The 20,891-nt window shown below is 30.1% G+C and overlaps 1 protein-coding gene across 1 annotated transcript in view; it reads left to right on the top strand.

Moving 5' to 3' along the window:
- ninaC (STKc_myosinIII_N_like and MYSc_Myo21 domain-containing protein ninaC) overlaps positions 1-20,891 on the top strand; it is a 171,473-nt gene that overhangs the window by 31,824 nt on the left and 118,758 nt on the right. The window contains exons 3-4 of the mRNA XM_043046374.3: positions 9,780-9,884; positions 16,197-16,296. Of these exons, the coding sequence (XP_042902308.2) occupies positions 9,780-9,884; positions 16,197-16,296 (205 nt within the window). The remainder of the gene's footprint in view (positions 1-9,779; positions 9,885-16,196; positions 16,297-20,891) is intronic.

Below are 20,891 nucleotides of genomic sequence, written 5' to 3'. Positions count from 1 at the left end.
GTTCGTCATAAAATTTACTTTAAATTAGAGATTCGCATCAGAAATTAATTGGAAGATGAAAATCAATGTTTAGTTCAAAATATTTTATTTTAACTAATACATAATAAGGAACAATGAAGAAATACATATAGATATATAAGTATATTCACCATCTATCCTTAAAATTATGTAAAAATTCCTTATCCTTATCCTATAATTATGTAAAAATTCCTTAAAATTATGTATTAATTCCTTATCTTAAAATTATGTAAAAAATTGTATACTTGATATTTTTAAACTTTGCCTACTAATATTAAATAAAACTAGGAGGCTTCGCCCCCTGCTCGCTGACGCTCACCAACTCTCGGAACTGCTTTCGCTGTTTATTTCGGATTGCTTCGCAATCCGATGCTCGCTTTGTTTGATCATTGGATACGTTCTTAACGTCTAGCTTTTGTGTACTTTTTTGAACACTGAAGTTCCGAAAACTTTTCATTGTGGAAAATTCTAAACCTGTGCATTTCAATATTAATTTGAAATTGCAAACAGTTCGCATATTTTTCTTAATCGCACTATTCTAAATTTCAGTTGTTGAGAGAAGTAACTGTTGTAAGTTTTGTTTTAAAGTCTTTCCCACCAGAGGGCTAAAACCATGTGTTGTAAAACAATATGAAATGGTACTGAACGCCGGATGTAAAGCATCGGCTTCGAAGAAGATAATTTTGTGAGAATTTTTTTTGATAATTCGTTGAGAATTCACCCGATTAGACATATGATGCTCACTACGTGCTCTTGCGCGCCGAAGCCTATCAATTAAAATATATTAGCGTTTTATATAATATAGATTAGCCATATGATGCTCACTACGTGCTCTTGCGCGCTGAAGCCTATCAATTAAAAATGAAAACTGTTGCCACGGCGAGAAGAGAAATATCATCGGTTTTATTGATACATACGTATTAGCGTTTTATATAATATAGATAGATAATAACAAAATTATTAATATTTACTAAAAGTTATTTTTGTATGGAATTATCTCTGAATTAATGAATTTCTTTATTGTGTGCAAGTTTTTTTTTTCAAATCTTTTAAAAACTTCTAGAGATATGGTGAAATGCGCAAAAAGTAAAATAAGAGGTTCAAACTTTGGTCAGCTCTCCTGATCAAACTGGGGAGGAAATATTTCCCAGATTGCGGCTACTCCCTATGTTTTGGGAGTCAGAAATCAGAATCTGTCGGAAAAGAAGGTGCGTTAATTTCGTAACTTGAAATATCGCCTGCTCTAATTAATTAGAATAATTGACTTCATCCCTTCGAACCCTTAAGATTGAGTTTCAGAACTTGAAAATCCGATCATTAGATCAAAAATTATTTTAAGTGGTCCGTTTTTTATTTTGAGAGCAGTGCGAGGAATTTCCACTTTAATGTGGATATGGGTGTAACTATAATCGTGGTCGATTTATTTATAAAAAGGAAAGATTAGATCGCATTACAATTTGTTTATTTCATGAAACATAAATTTACACAACCTTTAAGTTGTTTGATAATTTTTATTTAAATGAAGCAAAAAAAGAAAGTTTATTTTTAAGCATTAAATACTAAACAGAAGTATATAGAAATATGACAAATACACTGAATTATGATAATACAGTCTCAACTCTTTAAATCCAAAGCATGAATTCAGCATTTCCTTTTAGTGTTAATAGGGGTCTCCATTGTTAGAAGAGATAATAGGAGCTAATAGCCACAGTGAGTCGGTTTTAAATATTATTCGTTCATACTATAGAAGCCTAAACTTCATAAAACCTCATGATTATGAGCATAAGATAGTATTTCCCATAAGATTATATGGAAGCATAAAACAATTATGCTTTAATGAACCTTTTTGGGGATATCTCAACTCAAGAACAAGACTACTGATACGCTACCACCTGACCTATGACCTCTGCTCTAGCTGGTTGCTTATAAACAAGATGGCGTGTTAATATCTTAGATATTGCTGGCTGAGGTTGAGCTTGATTTTTCCGCATAAACTATTCACGTTAATTTACATAAACTGTTAACTAAAGTGAGGTTAGTTAAATACAATGCCATATCACGAATCTTAAGTTAAAATTCTTTCTTATCCACGTGTTTTACTTAACATAAATTTATTATTTGTTTAAATGTTTTATAGTTACCGCAATTGGGTATAATATAAAAAAAAACACAACTACTTCCACTTAGTTGGAATAACATTTACCATGACGCAATGCTAAATTCTATGCCACTATCCACATAAATGCCACTATCCACATAAATCAATTATTAATCAAAAATCGAATATCAATTACTTTTCTTTATAATGCAATAAAATCTGGGGAGCAGCTATTTAAACGATCAAACACTTCGTTTGTTTATTTGTGGCTTGTAGTTAGGCTCGCAGAAAATGCCGTTCATGGGTTAAATTTAGTAGGAATAACGCAACCTGTGACGTAGGCTATAGTATACCCAATTGCTTTTGTTTTGTGAATCTGCCAACTTCGTTCCTGTTTTTGCGTTAAGTAAGAAGTAAACCTGATCTTTTTTCATGAAATAACATGCAATGTGTCATCTATATGTCATATTTGATGGGCTAGGCTTACTCGAAATTGAATGGAAATAAAAGTGGATAACATAAATAAATGCCACGTTTCAACAGCCAATCAGGATCCATACCCACAACTTCGTCGTTTTCAGGTTTAAAATTGGTAAAATTGATTTTCTTCTAATTTCAACTATCAATAAATAAAAAAACATTTTTTTTTCAAAGTATAAAAGCTCAAGAGTCTTAGCAGTTTTACAACACGAGAGTCATCAGTCTTTAATTCAATCGTTCCGTATGATTAATTGTTTAGCTCTCCATTCAAGTTCGTATCGATTTTTGCAATCGATTTATTTAATCGGATATTTAGATAATTTATTTAATTAAGTTAAAACAAAAATGAATAATGAAATTAAGGAATTATTGAATAAATAAAGATTTAAAAAAAGTATGGATATAACAACTCACGAATGAAAAAATATTGTTAAGAAGAAAATAAACAAAACGGAGAGGAAAATAAAAAATATTCATATCTCGTTGCTTCACATAATAAGCAATAAAATGTTCTTCTTTTTTTACCTACTTTTTAACAAAAAATATTTCTAAAATAAAATATTCTGAGGCAAAACATTATATTTATTTATGTTCTACACTTATGAATAACAATTAGTGGTAAAACTTTCATTATCGCATTTTGTATATCGATGGCTTATCTCGGAGAATAAACTTTTAAAAAAATGCTTGCAAAAAATTTTGTTCAATAAGCAAAGTATTCATGAGAACAAGTTATTTTTCCTGTCATTTTATTTCATAAAAAAACTAATTTTGAAAAAAAAATATATGAATACAGTGATTCATTTTTTTCCCTTCTTTGTTACGTTTTCTTTTTCGAGGTTTTTCTTTCAAAAAAGGATTTTTATTTTTATTTGGCAAACTTTGTATTTTATTATTACCTTTTTTTATAGTCTATCTCATGAAGCCTTTACAAAATAGAACCAGCTGTTATTAGTCTAAAGTATGATAAAAAAAATGCTTAAATCGTATAGTATCATGCAGCTTTTTTTAACATAAAAACAAATAGAAGCACAAAACGGTTTTTTTTTCACTCTTAACTTTTATATTTCTGCTTATTACTTTTTAAGTTTTTTTTTCTTTGTATCCACAAAATAGCTAAAATTAATTTGAACGTTACTTGATACAAAATTTTAAACCCATTTTTGAATACTTTTTGTTTGGAAAAAAAATTTAAATGTGAGAAGCTTTTTTACTTTGCCGTAATTTTTTAGCAAAAAGTTGAAATAACATGGAAATAAAAATCCATAATTTCTTTTTACATTAGAGAGTTATAATCTACTCTCGTTCAATCTAAACATTGCTTTTTTAGCATGTAAATAAATAAAATAAAAGCAATATACATGATAATAAAATTAAGTAACAAATAAAATTACTATAGAAAAATTACTGTACTTTTTGATGTTCTTATTTAGTTAGAAAACGCAATAAATTTTACCATGATTAAGACCATAATTTTTTTCTCGGTGATAATTTTTCATGATGATTAACAAGATTTTATTTTAAATAAGATTTAGTTATTTATCTCATTCCACTAATATAAATTATATTATTTAAGAACATTTAATCATTATTTTATTGCTCAAAAGTAATAAATGCGTGAAATTAGTTTAGTTTAATTAAATTGTATTTGCCACTTATAATGTACAAATAAAATACTGAATTTATTGATCTACTTTTTAGTATACAATTACATCAGTGATACGTGGTTTTATTATATATAATAATAAATAATTTTCAAAGTAATAATTCAAAAATAATTTTCAGCGCAGATGTATATCAAAACTTTTTGTAAAAAAATTCAAAAGATATTGATATCAATTCTTTTAAATTTAAAACAAAAAAAATACGTCCATAAAAATTGGCGATTCATCGTACTGAACAAAATTCTTCAGATTTTCGTTTCTCTCTTAAAATAATTTACCTTTTCTTACATTTTCTAAAAAGAACGAATTTCATTCTCTTAAATTCTTTATTGATTTTAATTGAAGGGATCTACTTTAAACTGCTAACAAATCATCTTAAAATCATCAAACTATTTCATGTCGAAGTTTTGAATGTACAACAAGTAAATTTATTTTTAAGTTTTTGTTGTTGTTTCTAATTCCACTTGCCACATTAGCAAGCCTGCTTGGCGAAGCCGAGCAATTTAAGGCAGAGAGTGCGTTTCCTGTTTTTCAGTGGTGCCATATATGGCCAAGAAATAGACTTCTGCCACATCACGCGTCACACTCGTTTATAAGGCGGACCCATTCATACATCCAATCATTCATCCACAGATCGTAATTTTGACCTGAATCAGAGAACGATCGATCTCCAATCCAGTACCCCCAGAGGTATTGATTTGTTATTGGAACATGGAGGACTTTTGCGGCTAGACAGATTTAACGTGCATCAGTCACCAACTACACGGGGAGTCTTCAGTCGGCGGGGTCTGGAACCCCCGAACTCTCGGACATATTTATTTTTATGATCGATGCATAGAAACGCGTCCAGTTCATATTTTTCAGACATTATGCATTTCACTTGCTGGCTTTATAACATCAGTTTTAAAAAAAACTGGGGATTAAGCCCCCTGCTTGCCGCCTTTCACCAACCCAGATTATTGCTTTACAAAATTTGTTGTTTCTTGGCAGAAAACAGTTCTTCTACTGAAGTTAAAATTATTCATTTAACATATATGTACTAAAAAGAGTTTTGTTTGCTTACGCTTGTGCCTCTACTTTCCACGTTCAAATATTATTATCTATTAGTATCATAAACATTTATATCATTATATTATAAATATTTACAATAATTAATTGTTTCTTATCAAACAAATTTGATGAGTTCACTGCCGTAATTTAATATTTCAGCTTACCAAACGAGCGGAGGAACTAAATACTATTTTTGCTTGCATCTCATTGTGCCTGAAGCTGATCATTAAATTCTAAATCATTTAACAGATCTCCTTAACTGCAATTTATAACAGTATATTGTTATTTGCCTAAGAAATTAATTGTAAAACGGTTAGTAGGATTAGAGTACCCTTCTAAATAATTTTATCTTAAAAAGTAGCCTAGAATTACATTATAATAATGATAATAATTAAAGAAGAACCTCTTAGTTTTAAACTGTTGAATTAAAAGCGTAATGCAACCAAAATAATAAGGAAATGAACGAAGAAAAACTGGATCCCACCACGTGATTTTCCGCCAATAAAAATGCACGGACAACAATGGAAAAGCACGACACCATTATTAGATTTTTATACATAGTAAGATTAATTTTATGCTGATAACAATCAAAACAATATGGAAATGAATGAGGAAAAACTGGATCTTACCACCTGATTTTTCAGTCCATAAAAATGTATTGACAACAATGGTAAACTGCAACACCATCATTACATTTTTGTAAGATATTATATCATTTCCCACGCAGGCTTTGTGCAATCAGTATTTTTAAATTTAAAAAAATAGTGCGTGGAGTCCCTCCACGCAAAAGAAGTTAAACTTCGCAACCTGCGACGTTAATTGTAGAAGAATCAGCAGTCGTAGAAGGATCACTAGTTCTACTCAACGACTCTTTTTTCTGCTCCGCTCGCCTCCGTGCTCTGTAATAACGATAATATTGTGCATTTTTCCCTCGTGGACCTCTCGAACCAGTGGAAGTGCTTGTGGTTGCCTCATCGTCTCGCCATGGAAAATGTATTTGTATTAATTATGTATGTGAATGCGTCATAATGTAATTTTAGAAGAGAAAACCTAACAATCAATTGATATTCACAAGAGACGTACCTTGACATGACCTTAAATCCGTCGCATTGTCCGTGGGATTGTTTTCACTAAATTTTTACAATTGTTATCCACTAAATTTGAAAATAAAAAATACTATTCTATTAAATTATGTGTGTATCAAAACAAACTAAAAAAATATTTACAGAAAAACAATACTCTTATGACTTTTATTATTTTAAGAACCAAAACAATATGGAAACAAAACAATATAGAACCAAAACAATATGGAAACAAAACAATATAGAACCAAAACAATATGGAAATGAATGAGGGAAAACTGAATCCTACCACGTGATTTCCCGGCCAATAAAAATGTAGCGTTAAACGTTTAACGCAACCTTGTTGGAAGTCGCATAAGAAGTATAACTTCAAAAATAAACGCAATGAATTAAAAATATACAACAGTTTGATCGAAGAGTATTCATAAAACTATAAAATTTAACCTATCACGCAATTTAGAAATTCATCTTATCATCATTCATTCATCTGCTAAATCTAAAATACCAAAGAATATTTTATACAAATAATAATTCAATTTTCATGTGATTAAACTTGTATCAGAACATTTTATTTTAATTTCACAAATGTAATATTTTTATTAGTATATATTTTTATTCACCTGAAACCAACTACAAAATGAATCGCAATTTAAAACATTTCATAAAACAGCTATTAAATTTCAGAACTTTGAGCAGATATTCTTAAAAATATCAGTCCCACACATGTTTTATCAATAATAAAGGTAGTTCTATGATTTCCACAAAAACAAAAAGAAAATTTAATAAAATATGCAATTATTTTTCAGTTTATTTTAAGAATATTTTGTCAATACGCGTTTTAAAATAAAGGAAGATTACTTGTACTTATAAAATACTTGAAAATCCTGAGAAATACAAATTGTGTGGCTAAATAAGAAGAAATAAGTGTGAAGTAATTTGTTCGTCTTAGAGATTTTTATAACAATCCAAATGGAGATCGTTACTTATATCACTTGCATTGTGGTTTTTTTAAATATATATATATATATATTCAAGATAAATGTTAAAGATGGATATCTGGCATTCTTAAATCTCGTCTTTTTTTCGTTACTTTAGATTGACATCAACTGACGACCATGCTTATAAAATAAAGATTTCGACAGAAAATAATTAGTTTCTCTACAACAATGTGTGAATGGTCACAATTTAAAACAAAAAAAATCAGAAAAAATCATGCAAAAAGAACGAAAAATTGCAATTACAAATTGGAATTTCTAAGAAAAAAACTCGCATTAACCTCATAAATGTTGTTGTTGTTGTAATTTATATACGTCACTCTAGAGCTACACAATTGGCTATTGGTGACAATCTGTGTAGCATCCCTAAGATGATCCGAAAACATGACATCAAAATTTTGATCCACTGTAAAAGGGAAACTTTATAAATGAACATGGGTTTTCAGCAATTCAAATTCCAATTCCGTATTTGCATTTTTGAGACTTATATAGCGACTCGCATTCATTTCGTACCACAAACTTAAGAGTCAATAATTCTCGAACTAGAACCGTGGTAGCTCAGAGAATAGAGCGTTCGCCTTCCAACGAAGAGAACCGGGTTCAAATCCCAGCGATGGCTGGTCGATTCAAGTTCCGCAGGCAGTTTGCAACGACCATAGTGCTGACGTAAAATATCCTCAGTGGTAGACGGATCATGGGTTAGCGTCCCCACGTCATCAGGCTGACCGTGAGTTGTTTCCGTGATTTTCCTTCCCATGTAATGTAAATGCGGGTTAGTTTCTGCAAAAAGTCCGTCACAAAGGCAAATTTCTCCCAATACTTGATTCAGGAGATCCCTCCTCTTCCGGAAATTGTTCAGAATTACAGATCTATAGAGTTGAACATTGGTAGTCGTAAACCCAAAATTGGGACATCTGTTCAATGACGGTTATAAAATTCTCGAACTAATTATTGACTGTTATTTCTTCGTTCCATTCTTCTCCCTACGAATATTTCTGGACGCCTTTATATTCTTAAGTTTCAAAGTTTTTGAGCAACCAAAAAAAAGTTTGGCAGTAAATTGAATGACTAAAACGACTACAGCGGGCTCTCAATATTTTAATGCAAAGAGATAAAATTTATCGTTGAATTTAACCTCAGTTTCAAACTCAAGTATATTTTCAGAAAATATTAAAATAGTTGCTTTTCAACCAGAATAAGTTGGCAGATTTACTTTCAATTAAATTCAAATTAAAAAAAATAACAATTTCACTAAGCGAAAGAGTTCCCTTTTTCATGGGAGAGGAAAGTTAAAGTTCGCAAAATATGTGCGCATTTCTTTTGGCGAGAATTCCACCCTGACATACCATTCCGGTTCTTTGGTTCATTACGATGCAAAGCTTTTAAATTGAGTTAAAGCTATTCCTTTATTTTGTTTATTACTTTAGTTATTTGCTTTCTACATAATGCCAAATAATATTCGCACTATCCACTTTTCCTTGATTCTCCTTTTCTCTATCGCTTCGATGTTTTTTGCCTCATTCCCCTAAAAAGTTGGAATAAACTCTACCAGTTCACTTTACTCGCAATTTGTACACACCAATTTTTGATGGGAGACCTATTCGTGTTGTTTGTTGTTGTTTCTAATATCACTTGCCACACGAGCAAGCCTGCTTGGTGAAACCGAGCAAATTTAAGGTAGAGTGTGCGTTTCTCTTTTTTCAGTGGCGCCATCTATGGCCAAGAATTCGACTTAAGCCCCACCATACGTCGCACCCGCTTATAGAGCGGACCCATTCATTAATCCACAGATAGCAATTTTGACCTGAATCACAGAACGATCGATCTCCAATCCAGTACCCCAGAGGTTTTGATTTGTTATGAGAACATGGAGGACTTTTGTGACTCGACAGATTTAACGTGCATCAGTCACTTTACTACACGGGGAATCTTCGGCCGGTTGGGTTCAAACCCACGAACTCTCGGACATGGGCCCAGCGCCCCACCGACCAGGATATCCCGCTATATTTTAACTTTGAATACTCAATTGAATTCTATTTCTCTAGACTGTAAAAAAAATCCTGAATTATTACGGTAAAAAGTATCGCCACTGAGGGTGTCAATTCTTTTTACCGTAAATTTTTACGGAACTAAAAAAACTGATATACAGTAATTTTTACAGAGTCACTGTAATTCACTGTATAAATTACGGTAAAAAATCTTACTTTGAAAATGGATTTTACAGTAAAAAACACTGACACCTTTATATTTCGCGAATTTTTTTGCTGAATATTTAATTGATATAATTATAATAAAATTGTTCTGATAAAGTGTCGTAGGACATCTACAATGAGATGTTTGTCATTGATAAGAATTTCATTTATGTTGACATTAATCTTTTTTTCTTTTTCAGTTCTGCGAGGGGGTACCTGTTTCCGAACTGTTATGTTATCTCAGAAAAGAAGAGAAGATGCTGACGGAAGAAGAAATTGCTGCCCTTCTCAAACTCTTCCTCTTGGTAAACTGTTCTTGAATTCCTTTAATTAACACGTGAAATAAACTAACTAGTTAAGGCACATGACTAACCACCTTGTGTGCTCCACCCCCTTAATTTTGATTAAACTTCACTTCTTCCTCTAACTCAACCACGTGATAACTGATTAAATCTGCTTTCACCTGAATCTTAGGCCTAACTATGGGATGTAGTTTAGTTTTTCCCGGCTCCAAAAGTTACTCTCCGAAATTAAACTCCCGCGTGTGTGGCTTGATTTAAATGTTTTCTCTCAACTACAACGAAATTACTCTCCGTCCTAATTAGCATTGTGGATTTCACATTTTGTGGGGAGAAACACCGCAAAGTATCTTCTGTCAACAGTTGGTGAATTGAAGTAAAGGAGTTTATAGGATGCCCTGCATTCCATTCCTATTTAAATTAAACTTGTTTAGTGTGTTTTCTTTTAAAAATTAAACTCGGGAGAATAGGTCATTTGTTTTTTTATTAAACAAAATCATGCATCATAATTAAGTAACTTCCGTCTAAAAATGCATGTTAATTAAAGTTTTCTTCGCAATTTCTTCGTTACCGTGAAAACCAGAATCTGGAGAAAGTTGATCTTCACCGGTGAATGCCACATAATCACTTGCGTGAATGATCAAAACATTTGTTATATTCAATTGGATATTAAATTTATTTGCTGATATTTGATATTCATGCGATATTTTAATATCCAATTAGGATAAATTAGGAAAAACATCATTGTTGGAAATACAGGATAAATGTATACAGGGAAGTGGAACTAAAAAGGAATTCAGTATAGGGAATTCCTGGTATGTTTATAACTAGGCAGTGGCACTTAACTTATTTATTTAGAGAATACCGGGAAAGCATATACCAGTCATTTGCACTTAACATTAAGGAAATTTCACTTCAGAGAATGCCGGACAATAGCAGTAACAAAAAATTAAGGCCTGATACTATTCCAAATCCTTTAAAAAGTCCTCCAAAAAGACTGAACTGGATAAATTGTCCAAAACCAGGATCAATATTAGATAATATTGAATCTAATTCAAATATATATTTACTGGTTTTTCTCCACTTATTTGAGTTTCTTTTTATATATAATTATAAAAGAATTAAAAGTGTGCATAAACTGTTTCTATCTAGTAATGAATAATATTTCTATTTTAAATAACAATAATAATGAATATTTTAATGAATTTTTTCAAGTATTAAAAGAAAGTTTCCAAAAACAGTGTAAACAATGATGTGCGCAACCAACACCTCCCAGAAAAAAGAAGACCTCAACACAGATCAATTTTATTAGTTCGACGAAACGAACATACACTGCGCAGTGGAATAAAAATAATAAAGATTTCACGTTTGGACTACAAAGCTTCACAGTGGTGGTAAATACGAAAGATGCCATTACGTATGGACTGCTAAAAGATCAAATTTCTTGTTTATGGTAACCCGTGCGGAGGCCTTCTCTTTCGTAGGAGACATTGCGCAAACACGCTTTCTTTACGGATTATCCTAGTTGAGGTTAGCTTCGTTTGTTTCGATGAGTTGCCTAATCTTGTAGCGTATTGGTGAGCGTATTTGCTCTGAAATGGCAGGCGAGTCAACTTCTCTAATTGTGGTAATATAGGTGAACTAAGTTACCAACTTCAACATTACTTATTTCAAAAATTGTGTTTATTTTATTTATAGTTATGTTTTTAAAACGTGTTACTATTAAACTAAATCATTTAAAATCAACGGTAATTGGAATTAAAAAAATTGTGCTGAAAAGCAAAATTTATGGAGAAAAGGTGCTAATTCTTTGAGGATAAACGTAAAAAACGACAATTTTATTACTGACGCGAATGATGATTAATTTTGAACTACTAATCGAAGTAAAATAATAAGCCATAAGCTATGTACTAAAAAGCAAAATTAATGGAGAAATGGTACTAATTCGTTTAAGTGAACGTAAAAAATAGGCAAACTACTGATGACATCAATGATTCAACGATGCCAATTTTGGTAATAGGAACTAATTTTTATTTTATGTTATAACCGTCGTTGAACAGCCGACCCAATATTTGGGTTTACGACTTTTGATGTTCAACTCCAGCCGGCCAGCCGGCCGCCTGACTGCGAAGCCAATGACCGCGGGTTCGAATCCCGCTCTGGGCATGGATGTTTCTCTCTCTTGTGTTGTCCTCTGTTGTGTGTGATGAGTGAATGTGGCCCAACCTATGAACGGGTTTGTGGCAGTGTGAGGTGGGCAATGTTACTCGCCTCCGTGACTTTGGTTCACAGGTGCCCACTGGGTAACGCGAACAACTCTGGCATCTTCTAAGGCGAAACGAATAAAGTTCAGTGCCTGCAATTCGGGAAAAAAAATTTCAACTCCATAACCTTGTAGTTTTCAACCCAATCCAGAAGACAAGGGAACTCCTGGAACAAGTATTGGGAGAAATTGTGCCTTCGTGGAGGACTTTTTTGACGGAATTAAACCGCATTTGCGTTACATGGAGAGGAGGACCACGAGAACCTCATAAAGTTAGCCTGACAGCAAGGGACTCAAACCCGGGATCCATCTACCACTGAGGATATTTAACGTCAGCACTGTGGTCAGTGCAAGCCGGATGCAAATTCATATCTACCAGCCATTGGTGGGATTCGAACCCGGTTCACCTCATTGGAAGGAGAACGCTCTATCCCCTGAGCCATCATGGCTCAATAGGCACTGATTGAAATAAAACGAAAATATGTACTGAAAAGGAAAATTAGTGGAGTAAATGTATTGATTCGTTAAGGGAAACCATAAAAAGTCGCTAACCTATTATTAACACCAATGATGCTTAAGTTGCAATGATGCAACGGTAATAGGCACTACTGGCATTAGGGGAATCGGTGTATTTTAATAGGTGCTAAATAAACTCTTTATACGAGTAAATTTAGTGCCTATTGAAGCTGCACAAATATTGTTTTGTTTTTTTATGATAGACACTGGGGGAAAAATGTATGGCCTCCCTAAGATATAAGTACAAGAGAAAGTTGCTTGATTGAGGTAAATTTTAAATATTATGTGGCATAAATGATGTGTTGAATTACTAAATACATGCTTTGGTTAATTTAACAACGTAAAGCAACTGGGAAAGGCAACAAATTATATTAAATAAAAATTTATGGAATTGGTTTAGCTTTATTATTTGTGTCGATTTGTATCCCTTAATTTTGGGCATGATTTCGTAGTGTTTCCCAGTACTGATTTATTGATTCTTTTACTCCACAATGTACTAAGAACGAGTATTCAGCTAATTGTTAATTAAAGTACTAATTTACCTCATAACATATCATTTGATATTACATTGATATACAAAGCATTTAATGAATTTTCATCATCCTCATTTTAAATTACTTAACACTATATTTCGAGACAACTCATATTTATTTCGAACACAGTTTCGTCATAATAGTTTTAATTAAATACTCGAATTTCAAACTCTTTTCGCAGTTATAATTTAATTTCGATGTCGTTTAAACAGCGTTTCAAAATACCTTTAAGCGACCTCTTCATTAAAAATAAAAGACAAAATTATTGGAAAACGTTGCTCGGCCGATTACTTTATAATTGTTTTAGTAAATTGATAATGAAAACTAATCACTCTTTTGTTTGCATTATTTAGCACTTTAGCTTTTTTAGCTAATATAAAAACCAAAATTTTAATTAAAGGCACACGCTATAGATTAACATGAGTTCCTGATTACTTCCCAGGAAAATTTAACTAGTACACAGAGATAGAGAGAGAAAAATTCAATCAACTTCATTGTATGTGTTTCTAACTTATACTTTGTTCATCAGTTAATTAAATACATGGAATGGAACTCAAAATCCTTTCCTTGTATTTATACCAAACTTAAAACGGAAGGAGGTATATTCATTACAATCTAGGAAGGTATTGTAATTAAAATTCCCAAGATTAATTAAATTTTAATTTCATTCAGCGATGGAGAAGCAAGAAGCTTATTTCGAAATTCTCCTATTTAATTAGAGAATGAGTATTTTTGAAACATTGAACAATGATTCCCCCCTTCTCTATCTGGTAGGAAGGCAAATAAATTGAATCTCTGCCCACAACTTTGATTAAAAGAATGCACATCATCATAAGTATTCTCTGAACATTTATTGCAGTTCAAGGTTTTAAGGAGGAAATCAAGAAATGGAATGCAAACAGAATGTTTCAGGTCTTACATTTGTCAATGAATTCGAATATTTTTCAACTGAACACCTTTTCTTAAATGTCTTCAAAAATTAAAAATTTTGAAAATCCTTTTCTTTTTTTTTACTGCAGGCACTGAACTTTCATCTCCGAAGATGCCAGAAATGTTGCTCATTTAACGTAACCCAGTGAGTACCTGTGAACCTAAGTCACAGAGTCAAGCAGCATTACCCACGCCACACTGCCACAGATACCCATTATAGAGTGGGCCACAATCACGCATCACACAATAGAGAACAACACACAGAGAGAAACATCCATGCCCCAAGCGGGATTCGAACCCACGAATTGATAGTTAAATAACCCCTCGTAAAAAGCATTGTTGTCTGCAAGTTTCAAAAAATACCAAAGATTTTACATGCCCTGAGAAACCAATAAAATACCTGGCACTTTTGCATGCACAAGCGAATGCACAATAATGAAATCATATGATTGGACCTATGAAAAAATTGGTAAAAAAATCACCAACAACTTATCTGCATGGTGGCTGGGTGGCGCAGTTGGTTGATCCCCGGTCCAGACACCGGATTTTCGGAAAATCCTCAGCGGCCATGTCGTATGATTATGCAGCATGTAAAAGATCCCTGGAGTGCCTTATTGGCTCTTGGCATTTCCGGCAAAATTAAATTCCTAGTGCACTTTAGCATCCAAATAAGAGTCTCGGTGCTGCCATCTAGTGTGGCAGAAACTAGACGTCCAAATTAACATGGCCAAAGGTATCTCACCCATTGTGGTGGTCCTGAAAGAGTGGATACCACTTCTGGAGAACGCACTAGGTCTGCTCATGTGTGCGCACTTGTGCAGCTCATTGGAAACTTTAAAAAAAACTTATCTGCATCAAAGCTTTTGTTTTAAGTATAAATCAGAAACATGAAATGTTATTAACAAATAAGTTTTAGGTAATATTAGGAAAGAAATCAGAAATAAGCGATGGAATAAATGGAGTTGTTTTACACTAAAAAGAATTGATTCAAAAATTGTAGAACATTGTTATTAAACTCCTTATACATTGGTGTCTCAAAGTTACGCAATCTTCGCACTCTCCACACTTTTCCTCTCCCCGTTAGATTTAATAAAATCTTGCTTTTCTTCCCGTTTCAATAAGAAGTGGTAATATACTGTCATGGGGAGAAAGCAAAGATTTTGGGATGCCATAGTGAAGAGAGAGAGGGAAAGTATGGAGAGTAGGGATATTGCTTAACCTTGAGACAACTATTCTGCTTACAAAGGATATAACGAATCAGAACCTTTCATCACAAATACTAAGTATTATCATCAAGTGCATTTTCTTCAAATGACTTCTTTTCGTGTAAAACAACCAATTGCGACTGATAGATCAACATTTGAAGTTTCTATTTCATTAATCTTTATTTTGCATTAAGTCATGATTTGTTTTAATGAACCACAGGCATTTCTATATCGTTACACTCGACATTTTTGTCAGAATTTGTGAAGGCGCTTAATCAGAATTTTACAATATTGCTGCTTAAATACTTGCATGGCTGGCCACTTCATTTTTGGGACCTGTTAGCTATAAAAGGCTTTTATTTTGTATCGCATTGTTTTAAGTTGATTTGATTTTCATTTTTGTTGATAGTAAAATGAATATTGAAGATAATCTTTAGAGAATGATAAAGGCTGTGAACATACTACAACAAATGAATTTCTCAGAGCAATTAAGTTTTACCAAAATTATAATCAATTCTCAAAAAAAAATTTAAATTTTAGGTGCTGATATTCTCATACTCAGTGCTTTTTTTTTTGCTTAATTAAACGTTTAACTTAATTTAAAAATTAAGCAATAAAAAAAGATTAATCATAACGAAATAAATCTGTAAAATTAAGAGCCCTGTAGTAGAATGACAGCAAAAAATTACATGCATATTAAAATTTCCGATAAAGTACTCAGAATTTTGAAATGGCCTTAATTCAGCTTTATTGATAATTATTGAAGGGAATGATAATAATGTTTTTGTTATTTATGTAATTTAAAAAAATATGCTTCACTTTTTTGAATAAATTTTTGTTTCTATGAATTCAGAGTCAAAATATATTTCAGGGATTGCAGACTCTTCATGAAAATGAAATAATTCATAGAGATGTAAGAGCGTCAAATTTTATAATCTCTCCAGAAGGTGACATTAAATTCATTGATTTTGGTAAGTACTCCCTTCACTATATGTTTAATTAGATGATTAAAAGTAACGCATTCTCTCGAAAACCAGTTGCGGGCAAACGGGGTCATGAAAGTTAAAGCTCCACAATTTCTTAACCAATGGCGTTATTATTCGCACTTGACTTTTTTAAACTATTTACATTCTTAAAATGAAAGACACAATAATTGCTTTCTTCCTTCAAACTTTTTCACTTTAAATTTTTAAAAAAATTGTGAGAAAAATAGAGAACAGCAAATTTTTGCTGCCGAGTCATGAAATGGTATAGGTAAATGCATTTTGAATTTCAAATGAAATATACAAACATAGTTTCTGTCAACCAACAAAATATTCAAAGAGAAATCATTTAGCTTATTTAAAAATCCATTTTTCAGTCACTTGCCATGTTTTAAAGCGAATCATTAAAAGTTTTTTTCGTTTGTGTCTCTCTATATTAAAAAATCATATATATATATATATATATATATATATATATATATATAGGGTGATTCATAAAAGATGGTCAAAATTTTAGGAAGTAATAGCACACACCCAAGCAAACAATTTTTATCAAAGAATGCATGGTCGAAAACAAAACCCAAAATCATTAGAGGGAGTCAAAGAGGGAGATATAGTTTTAAATTCGACACCTAGTTTTAAAATTAAGTAAGTTTTTATCATTATTATAATATCAAATAAGAAAATTAAAGTACTTATAGCCGCAATAAATTAATTACGTAATAGTGTCCTTCATTAAAAGCAAATGACGGAAAACTATACGAATTCTAATACGAATAACAAAACTAATGTGAGTTGTTTCTATTATTTATAACATTATTATTTTCTAATATTTACTTGAATCACACTTACACTATTCCGGTTTTATAAAAATATTTTTGTATAACTTTAAATTACTTGTTGAATATTTACGTTTTGAGGATTTTTGAAAACTTATGATTATATGCGTATATAGTTAAAATTGCTACTGTTTGCGATATAAAATTGATTTTTGAAAGAAAAAAACCGATATTAACTTTAAGAACTTAACAATTTTTAAAAAAAATCCTTTTCTGAGGAATACTTTAACTTTTTTTAATAATTCATTGAGTTAATGTAGTATGATATTCAAATAGCGTTTATTTTATTTTGTAGATATGTGAAATATGATGAAAAATATTCGCATAAAAAGAATATGGTTCAACATTTGAAAATTCATTCAAATGAAAAAGACTTTAAATGTCGTTTATATGATAAGGTGATTAATCGAAAGTGTAACTTGAATAGACATTTAAAAACTCATGAAAAATCGAGAAACTTGAATGTGAAGAATGTAAAAAGACCTTTTTCGAAATGATAATTTAAAGAGACACTTACTGACTCATTTAGTTACGCATAAGCTTAAATTTGTGCAGTGAATTTTTTAAGTTAAAATCTGATTTACTCAATCATATCCGATCCATTCACACACCATCTTGTTCAAGAAAAAAGAAATATAGATCATTCCGCAAATAACAATAAAAAGATTAGCAAAAAATTGTGAAAATGCATTGGAAGTATTTAAGAAAGAGACAACGAGAATTAGGAAACTATGAAGTTGTGATCCAGTCCCACATATCTCAAGCTTTTTGGAAAGTTTTTTCGGCTAATTCATAGAGATGGGAGTCTGGATGGAGGATGAACTTTGCAGAAAGTAGTATTTAAATATGGGTCCTTGTCCCGCACTCTGAATGGTTCATAGAACCACCGGATTCTCCTGCCTTCATGATTTAAAATTAATGTTAAAATGATTTTATAGAAAATATTCATTGATCTAACTTAAAGTAATCATCTTAAAATCTTAACGAACTAGGAAACAATGTAACATTTTTATTTATTTTTAACAAAATTTTCTATTTTTTCAGAAAATATCTATGTTTTGGCAAAAAAATTTCTCTTTTAGGAAAAAATTTTAACTTTTTGTTAAAAATTTGCTAGTTTTATAAAAATATTTCAAACTTTTTCACAAAATTTTCTATCTTTTAAAAGAAAATATTTACGTTTTTACGAAAAATTTTCTCTCTTAAGAAAAAATTTTAACTTTTTGTTAAAAATTTGCTAGTTTCATAAAAGTATTTCAAACTTTTTAACAGATTTTTCTATCTTTTAAGAAAATATTTATGTTTTTACAACAAATTTTTATCTTTTATGAAAAAAGTTTTACTTTTTGTTAAAAATTTGCTAGTTTTATAAAAATATTTCAAACTTTTTAACAAAATTTTCTATTTTATGAGAAAATATTCATGTTTTTACAAAAAATTTTGTCTTTTAAGAAAATATTTTTACTTTTTGTTAAACATTTTCTATCTTTTAAGAAAATATTTATGTTTTTACAAAAATTTTTCTATCTTTTAAACATTTTTTAAACTTTTTGTTAAAAATTTGCTAGTTTTATAAAATTATTTTAAACTTTATAACAAAATTTTCTATCTTTTAAGAAAAATATTTATGTTTTTACAAAAAATCTTCTCTTTTTAGAAAATATTCTTATAAAGAGTGTTTTATAAAAATATCTTAAACTTTATAACAAAATTTTCTATCTTTTAAGAAAAATATTTATGTTTTTACAAAAAATCTTCTCTTTTAAGAAAATATTTCAACTTTTTGTTAAAAATTTGGTAGTTTTATAAAAATATTTAAGTTTTTGCTAAAATCTCCTAGTTTTTCAGAGAATTTTATATATTTTTCTGAAACTTTTTGTATTAATTATTAAAGAGTGTAATTTTTTCTTGATAATATAAACTTTTTCACATGTGAAAATGATCAATAAAGACAAAATATATTTTAATAAAATAACATTTCATTCAAAGTTTAATCCAACCACTTCTGCGAGCATACATCGTATGTTTCTTAACAATTTTCTGAGAAATAGTTGTATTCCCACGTTCTATAACAAGTATGAAGCACTATGTTGCACTTTATACTATGACTAAATGATAAAACGTGGATAAACCCCAAACGTCCTGGACAGACATTATCTTTGTAAAATTTTGTGAGGAATAGATATCATGTTCAAGTTCTGTAATCAGTATCATTTAAATATATACTTTCAAATAGAAAGGCTATAAATAGTTTTAAATTTACTAGTATTTTCAAAATAAAGTAAGTTATTTGCATTATTATAATATTAAATAAAAATAAAATGAATATGTTTTGAACATAAATGAATTTATAGCGGCAAAAATTCTTTTTATGTGTTTCTTAGATTTAAATTAATTCATTTGTAATTTTAAAGAAATTTAATATATAATTGATAATATTATGTAAATATGTCATTATTCATTTTCTAATAGAAAATAAAATTAATTCAAATATTTTTTTCATGAGATTGAAAAATAAGTACTTTAATATAATAATTAAACTATATTAGTTGATAAAATTGTAAGTTTAAAGATGAAAAAAGTTTATTAATGTATTTAAAAATATGTTTGAATAAACACCGCAGATATATTGTTATATATCAGTTTTTAATTAGATAATAATTTTTTTCATAAATGATTTTATAGAAAATTAATAAAATTTATATTTTTTAAATATCTACATTAATACGTGTTGGAGCTCTTGCAAAACTAAAAATTAGGTGAAATCAAAGGCATCTGTCCAGTTTTCAACTAACAACCATTCATTGCTAATATCATATTCATTTTTTCATCATTAGTGTGATTGCGTACTAGATTAAATAAATCATAGATTATAGTTTTGTAAAAATATTTCAAACTTTTTATTAACATTTTCCAGTTTTCAGAAAATATTTTTTATTTTTGTAAAAAATTTCTAACATTTCAGAAAATATTTCTTATTTTTATGAAATTTTTCTGTCTTTTAGTAAAATATTTTTGCTTTTTGTAAAAAATATACTAGTTTTGTAAAAATAATTCAAACTTTTTATTAACATTTTCCAGTTTTCAGAAAATATTTCTTATTTTAATGAAAGTTTTCTCCCTTTTAGTAAAATATTTTTGCTTTTTGTAAAAATTTTCCAGTTTTTCAAAGAAAGTTTTTTATATTTTCTAGTTTTTTTCAGAAAATTCTATATATTGTTCTGAAACTTCTTTGTATTAATTATTAAAGGGTGTACTTTCTTACTGAATAGGATAATAATAGGTAATATTGAATAGTTTAATAATAATTACAGTCATTTATATGAACTATACATATATCAAAAAATAACTAAACTTCTAACATTTTAAGTATAGATGACACCATTAGAATATATATAATTTGATAACATTTATTTTATTAAAACCTTAAGTTTTTTCCTCTGATCTCTGTACATTCACAGGACACTGGTTAACAAAAACCAAACCCACTACTTGTCGTCGGACTAAGCGTAGGAGGTTTTCGTGGTTTTCCTCTTCACATAACATGGGTACTCACAAAGTCCACTTCGAAGACATGCATTGTCTCAAGATCTAGGAGTTCCCTTGTCTTCTGATGGGTTCAAAAATGACAAGACTATATTGATAGCCGTAAATCCAAACGAAAATGATAAAATAAAATCTTATAAAATAATATTCATTGATTTAAAATTAATAAACCTCTAAGTCTAATACTTTTAATATTCA

The sequence above is a fragment of the Parasteatoda tepidariorum genome, chromosome 3, assembly GCF_982258835.1.
Source record: "Parasteatoda tepidariorum strain Cologne lab strain chromosome 3, Ptep-v5.0, whole genome shotgun sequence".
NCBI lineage: Eukaryota > Metazoa > Arthropoda > Arachnida > Araneae > Theridiidae > Parasteatoda > Parasteatoda tepidariorum.
The sequence above is the reverse complement of the archived record's forward strand: the minus strand, read 5'-3'. Positions and strand labels throughout refer to the sequence as shown.